This window comes from Asparagus officinalis, chromosome 10, assembly GCF_001876935.1.
Source record: "Asparagus officinalis chromosome 10, Aspof.V1, whole genome shotgun sequence".
Taxonomy (NCBI): Eukaryota; Viridiplantae; Streptophyta; class Magnoliopsida; order Asparagales; family Asparagaceae; genus Asparagus; species Asparagus officinalis.
This window is the reverse complement of record NC_033803.1, coordinates 72,000,025-72,006,961: the sequence shown is the minus strand read 5'-3', so window position 1 is coordinate 72,006,961 and position 6,937 is coordinate 72,000,025. Positions and strand designations below refer to the sequence as shown.

The window sequence follows — 6,937 nt, the reverse complement described above, 5'->3', positions numbered from 1 at the left end:
TTGTTCTTGATGAAGCAACTGCCTCTGTTGACACAGCCACTGATAATCTCATTCAGAAGATCATCCGAACTGAATTTAGAGATTGTACTGTTTGCACCATAGCACACCGGATCCCAACCGTTATTGACAGTGATTTGGTTTTGGTCCTCAGTGATGGTAAGCTAGTTACTTACGTACTTATATCATTCATGTTGAGGAAAAAAATGTTGACTTTCCAACCTTCTGCTTATATATTCATGAGAATGGTCCTTTTTGTGAAAGTTGTGTTTTGACATTAGTTTATTTATGTGCATACTCCTTGTCTACATATTTAAATAACTTGAGAACTAAACATGGTTTTTCAAACTGAAAAAGAAATTATAGTTAGGCACTTGTACTGTTAACCTAGTGTTATTTGGTGATTATGCCTGCATCATTGGCAGAAAATGAAGACATTCAAATGTCTTTTATGATGATAGTGACATATTTGTAATTTTATGTTATCATATAGATTAGGACAGAGATCAAAATAGCCATGACTAATGTGCTTAAATATGTCTTGCTGTAACATAGCTATGATATGCCCTTTGGATGTGTAGAGATTCTTGTGTGATATGCCTTTCTTTCATAACTGTCCAAGTGATGAAGAATAATAAACTGCAGAATGTGACACGTACATCCAGCAATCATCAATTCCGATTAGTTTCTGGTCATAGCTCATTACTCATTAGTTCCGATTCATTAGTTTCACTTATGTCTAACTATCCATATTCTTAGATAAAAAGGTCCTGAAATTCCAATGTTATGTTTGAATTTTGTTCTGTCCAAAGTATTGCAATGATGCACTTAGTGACATGACTTCATATGTCTCCAAATTCAAATTGGGTGTCAGAAAGGAAAGAATGTACAAAATGAAAGACACAAGGTAGGGACCAATATCAACGATAATTTGAACCATAAACATGAGTTTTTCCCAAGTTCTAAGTTAATGTGACTAGAAATAACACCTCGATGTTTTCCTTTTTCTTAATCCTTGAAAAACCTGACTTTACAGCTATCTAACATCAACTTTCTGTACATATTTTCAGGTAGAATTGCAGAATTCGACACTCCTCAGAGACTGGTGGAGGACAAGTCATCAATGTTTCTTAAACTAGTCTCCGAATACTCTACAAGATCTAGCAGCATGGCCGATGCTTAAGTAAAGGTGAAGATTTCTTCATAGAGTTTAGGAGGCCGGGTAGGAGACTGTCTAAAATTATACATCACATTGCCTACCAAACTTTAAAGTAATATAACACGAGAATAACTGGAGGCAATCTACGTGATGCGGTTCAGGGGGAAAATTATGCGCAAAACATTGAATCAATTCTAGTAAGTTATAAAGGCAAAAATAATGAGAGAGGTCTTGTGTGATGTGCAATAAGGTGATGTTGGCATCACCTTGGAGGCAATTTTCTCTTCTTTAATTTTCTTTTCCCTTCAAGGGAGAAAATGCAGTGTAAAATATCAGATGCTTACTGTTTTTTAGTTCTAACTGAGAGGTGTATATATTGCGGTAGTTATTTATCTTTCATGGTGCACGTGTTGAACCCTCTATAAGATTCTAGCGAATGAATTGACACATTTATGAAATTGCATTCATTTTCCATGGCAGTTTGTACCGTTTCATATTTATTTATGTGAAAAATTTCTCGTCTCTTACTCTGTTCTTCCCAAGTATTTTGTAGTGGTTTGTGGTGTTTGAGTATAAACCACATGTTCTAATCTGATATAGTGGTCAAGTTGACTTCAGTGACCACAGTAACATGGAATTTTTAAGTATTTTACTTGGCAATTTCATTAGCTGAGAGATGCATTTTAGCTTTTTATGAGATGTAATATGCATTTGAGATGTATTTTTACCTTTACATGTGGTGTAGTTTTATCTCAGTTCTGTGCTAACCTGTTCTTTCCTCAGAAATGCAGTTAGTGAGCATGTTGCTTTGACTGGAGCTATTGGTAAGGTGATCATTCTTTGTTCAGAGTTTGTTAATGCATTTGTTATGTTTTATGTTTCTTATTAATACTCACGCATGTTTCTCCTATTTTGTAATTGATTGACTCCATTATACTGTTTCTTATGAACAGACTTCCAAGAACAATCAGCCCATCATGAGTACACAAAAGATATGGGGATTCTGCCCACCGTCAAACTGCAGTATGCTTCTTCATCACAAGTTGTCTTACTAACATGGAAAACACTACAGACACACCCCCAACCACACCTTGGGGCACACCGCCTCTCTCAGCTACAGTGCATGGGCCCACTTTAGATTTTTTAAAGGTGTGGTTGGGGGTGTGCCTGCAGTGCCACTCTACTAACATTCATAAAATTCTGCTACATTTCAAATTCAACACTTACAATGTCTTTATGATTGGTATACGCTCACACTTTCTAGTCAATGATAAAATGATGATCATTATTGAGAAATAACATAGGCTACAACCCCTCACCTATCCCTTCCACAACTATCCTAGATTGTCAAAGGAAGCATTTTCCACAAGAAGTTGTGTCTCCTCTCAATAGTCACTCTCATTCAAAAACCCATCCAATTGCAGTTACTTTGGTTGATTTTTGGTAGCTAGGTCCGCAAGTGTAGATGGGCCCACAACGTGGATCCTAACCCATGCTCAGTCACCTCAAAATTTAAGGCAAGGGAGCCTCCATGAGAGCTTTAGGAAAGCATTTGATGAGCCATCTCATTCCACTCGTACTTGGGACAAGCCAGCAGGGGTTCTGATTGTCAAACAACTTTTTGAATTCAGTCCAATAGGGCAATAGAAATTAAAATCCCTTATCTTCAAGACTAAAGTTCATAGTTACTGAAAGCCTATGAGAGAACGAGGAGAGCATTTAAAGTGCCCATCTCTTGGACTGTGTCCTCCTCCTCTTGACAGTCTTGGATGATATTCATGTTTTGTACTGATCTAAGGATTATACTTAAATAAACTATGAAGATAATTCACCTGATAATATGTACATGCCAGGTGGACCGTGTCATTAGATACTTGATATTTCTGACGGAGAACCCTTAGATTAGTACCATGCATGACGACATTCATACTTATACTGATCCAAGGAATTGTTTTAAGTGAGACCATACACATTTGGACGAACTAAATAGATCGTCTCCGTAGTCGCTTGATAGTCCAAGAGGTAGGGAACTTTCAAATTAAAGTTATGCTCGCTTGGAGCATGAAAGCTTTTCATTAAGTCGGATCGACTCTTCACTTAAGAGGACAGAAAAGAGAAGAACCTTTGGATCAATATATTTATCTCTGGATCCCTTTTGTTTTACATTGGTCCAAAGTCTCCAATCTCTTGGCAATGTTGTCTGTTATCAGAATCAGAACTATGGTTAAGACCTTAATCATGTTAATGTGGGGGGTTGTCAAACACAGCCTTTGACGTTCTCAGTTGGGACAGGCTACCTGAGATATTCTGATGTGAACATTTGAACTCAATCCAAGAGGGCGAAAGAAATCAAATATCCTTTTACATTAAAAACTAAAGTACGGCGGTGATGAAGCCCGGCTGCAATAAATCCAACCAAAAGATCTCGTGATGTTTCACTCGAGCGTCTCAAGCTCCTCAGAGCCTGAAACACAAATCCCTTCACGAGTTTCAAATGCCTCCCGCTCTCACTCTCCCTCTTCAAATACCTCTGCCAACTCTCTGCAACAAACAGTCCCGACCCAAAAACATCCACGATGAAATCCCATCACCTCCTCTTTCTCTCCTCCTCGCTGTTCTCCTTCTTCATCTTTAGCCAAGCCCAAGACCTGCAGACGTACATTGTTCAGCTTCATCCTCGCGGGACAATGTCCTCTCTTTTCGAAACGAAACTCGAATGGCACCATTCTTTCCTTGAGAAAACCGTGGTCGATGACTCCGACTCCTCTTCTCGGCTTCTGTACTCCTACGACGCAGCCATCGAAGGCTTCGCTGCTCGTCTCGACGATGACGAGGCTGAGGCATTGAGAAGGGTTCCTGGTGTCATCTCGGTTCGCCCTGATCGACGTCTGGAGATACACACGACTTACTCGTATAAGTTCTTGGGGTTGAGCCTCTCACCTGGTGGCGCATGGGATCGATCAGGGTTTCGGTCACGGGGTCCGTTATCGGGAGATTCTCGATACCGGAGTCTGCCGGAGAGCCCGAGCTTCGATGATCGAGGAATGCCGCGGCCGGCAAGATGGAGAGGGTGTGTCAACAGGGAAATTTCGGCTCGTCGAATTGTAATCGGAAGCTCATCGGCGCCGTCTATCCGAAGGTCATGACGTCAGCGACATACCCTCCGCCGCCGCGCTGTCAGCGACGGAAGTATGTATCGCCTCGTGATGCCCACGGGCACGGGACGCACACCTCGTCGACCGCCGCGAGCTCGCAGTCCAGAAACGCGAGCGTTCTCGGGATCGGCAAGGTGGGGGGGGGTCGAGGCGCAGGGATGGCGCCGGTGCCCACATTGCCGTATACAAGGTTTGCTGGTTCAGCGGATGTTATAGCTCCCGACATCCTAGGCGTGGGATGGACGACGCGGTCCGCGATGGTGTCGACGTCCTCTCCGCCTTCGCTTGGGGGTTCCCGTACCTCTGTTCGAGACAGCATCGCCATCGAAGCTTCCGGGCTGTTGGGCGCGCGTCTGCAGGTGGTCTGCTCTGCTGGAAACAAACGGCCCGATACCAAACTCTGTCGCCAATGAGGCCCCTTGGATCACCACAGTCGGAGCGAGCACGATGGACCGGAGGTTTCCAGCTGTGGTCAGAACTGGCAACGGCCAGTTACTCTATGGGGAGTCGATGTACCCGGGAAACCATTTTTCCAAAGCTAGCGGAAGAGAGCTTGAGCTTGTCTATATGGATGTTGGAACCAAAGGGGGTGCATTCTGCTACAAGGGATCTCTTTCAAAAGCTCAAGTTGGCGGGAAGATGGTCATATGTGATCGAGGGGTCAATGGCCGAGCCGAGAAGAGCGAGGCGGTGAAAGAAGCCGGCGGCGCTGCTATGATCTTGGCCAATGCCGAGATAAACGAGGAGGAGGATTCCGTCGATGTCCATGTTCTGCCTGCGACAGCCATAGGATACAAAGAATCCATCCGATTGAAGCGGTACATGAACTCCACGAGGAGACCGATCGCTCGACTGATCTTCGGTGGAACAACGATCGGACGGTCGAGAGCACCGGCGTCCTCCCGCGGGCCAAGTCTAACAAGCCCATCGGTCCTAAAGCCCGATATCATCGCCCCAGGAGTCAACATCATCGCAGCTTGGCCTGAAAATCTCGGCCCATCAGGGATTCAAGAAGATCATCGGCGATCCAATTTCAGCGTCCTATCGGGGACTTCAATGTCTTGCCCGCACGTTAGCGGTGTCACCGCCCTAATCCGGTCAGCCCACCCATCATGGAGTCCGGCAGTGATCCGCTCAGCAATCATGACGACTGCCGATATCTCCGATCACTATGGAAAACCGATACTTGACAGGTACGAGCCTGCAGGATTCTTCGCTATGGGAGCGGGGCACGTCAATCCTGCGAGAGCCATCGATCCAGGGCTTGTATACGATATCAATCCGCTAGACTACGTAAGTCACCTCTGCACGCTCGGATACACCAAGCCGGAGATTTTCACCATCACCCACAAGAATACCAGCTGCGCTGATATCCTGCAGAAAAACAAGTACTTCAGTCTCAACTACCCATCCATTTCGATCGCCTTCAAGAAATGGAGAACGAAGGCGGCAGTTCAGAGGACAGTCACCAACGTCGGGCCTCCTAACTCGAGTTACATGGTTGAAGTGAGCGAGCCGAAAGGAGTGAGAATTCAGGTTACGCCGAAGGTACTGACGTTCAAAGAAGCGAACGAGAAGAAGAGTTACAGGGTCTGGTTCGAGTCGAGGAAGAAGAAAGCAAGAGGAGTGAGCTTCGCTGAAGGGCAGATTACATGGAAGAATCTCCATCAGAAGCAGTACAAGGTGAGAAGCCCGGTGTCTGTGAGCTGGGCTGGGTAGCAAGTAGTAAGGAATTCTCAAAGCTAGCATCTAACTCCCAAGATTGATTTATCTTAGTACAGGGGAAATTTGCTGAAGTCAAATAGCTTTAGGGTGAACTTATTTATAACCGGATGACCTCATAGAGTGTGAGGGTATGCGTTCATGTGTTCAATTGGACGTGACTCAGAACTTTAACAATAAAGTAATATATTTCTTATCTATGAGAGCATTACATTGATATGAGACAATAGATGCATACAATGCTGCAAACTGATATCAGAACATTGCATTTGATCTAAAAGTAAGGCATATGAAGTTCCAGTCCATGATTTTTTTCAGGTTTCTGCAACTTCTTGTAAGCCAGAAGCCAAGACTGTCCTTCAAGTATCTGTCAATAGCAATATTTGTTACAATTGCCACCTCCTACATCCTCTCTATATATATGAACCTCCAATGTGTATATCACACTTGATTCGGGCCTGCCTATATAATATCCCTGTTCTGAAACCACGGCGCAAAATCCTTCACTTCCAAGACAGCCTGAAGGGCAAGTGACACTGTATAGACAGACACCTGCGTCCGAAAACAAGAGACTGAACCGACATCTTACTGAAAAGATTAAACCATGACGCTGTATAAGAGGCCTGTTCTTCTTTAATGCACAATGCAGAGTTACCAAGCAAAAATTTACTTGTTACCTCGTCGGATCAAGTTTTCAAATAATTTCAAAATATTACGACGACCCTTTGCAAAAATACTCTAATGGAAGAAGTTGGCGAAAAACTGATTTTGAGTTTGTGGTTACGTCCCATCTTCCGCAGAAAAAATACTAATGTGGTGGAATCAGGAGAGATTCAATCATCAACAGAGCTCACATATAGGTCATAACAAATATGTTTTCCAAGTAAAATCTCCTCGGTAGCTG

The 6,937-nt window shown here is 43.7% G+C and overlaps 2 protein-coding genes across 2 annotated transcripts in view; both read left to right on the top strand.

Annotated features, from left to right (window-relative positions):
• LOC109824946 (ABC transporter C family member 5-like) overlaps positions 1-1,630 on the top strand; it is a 9,928-nt gene extending 8,298 nt beyond the window's left edge. The window contains 2 exon segments of the mRNA XM_020391581.1: positions 1-156; positions 1,068-1,630. The exon segment at positions 1-156 is cut by the window's left edge and continues 17 nt beyond it. Coding sequence (XP_020247170.1) covers positions 1-156; positions 1,068-1,180 — 269 coding nt within the window. The 3' untranslated portion in view covers positions 1,181-1,630.
• On the top strand, positions 2,908-6,937 carry LOC109825895 (subtilisin-like protease SBT1.2). Its single transcript, XM_020392807.1, is given in 5 exon segments — positions 2,908-4,225; positions 4,228-4,476; positions 4,479-4,608; positions 4,610-4,691; positions 4,693-6,937. Coding segments are annotated over 5 exon segments (2,292 nt in total). The 5' UTR covers positions 2,908-3,732; the 3' UTR covers positions 6,031-6,937.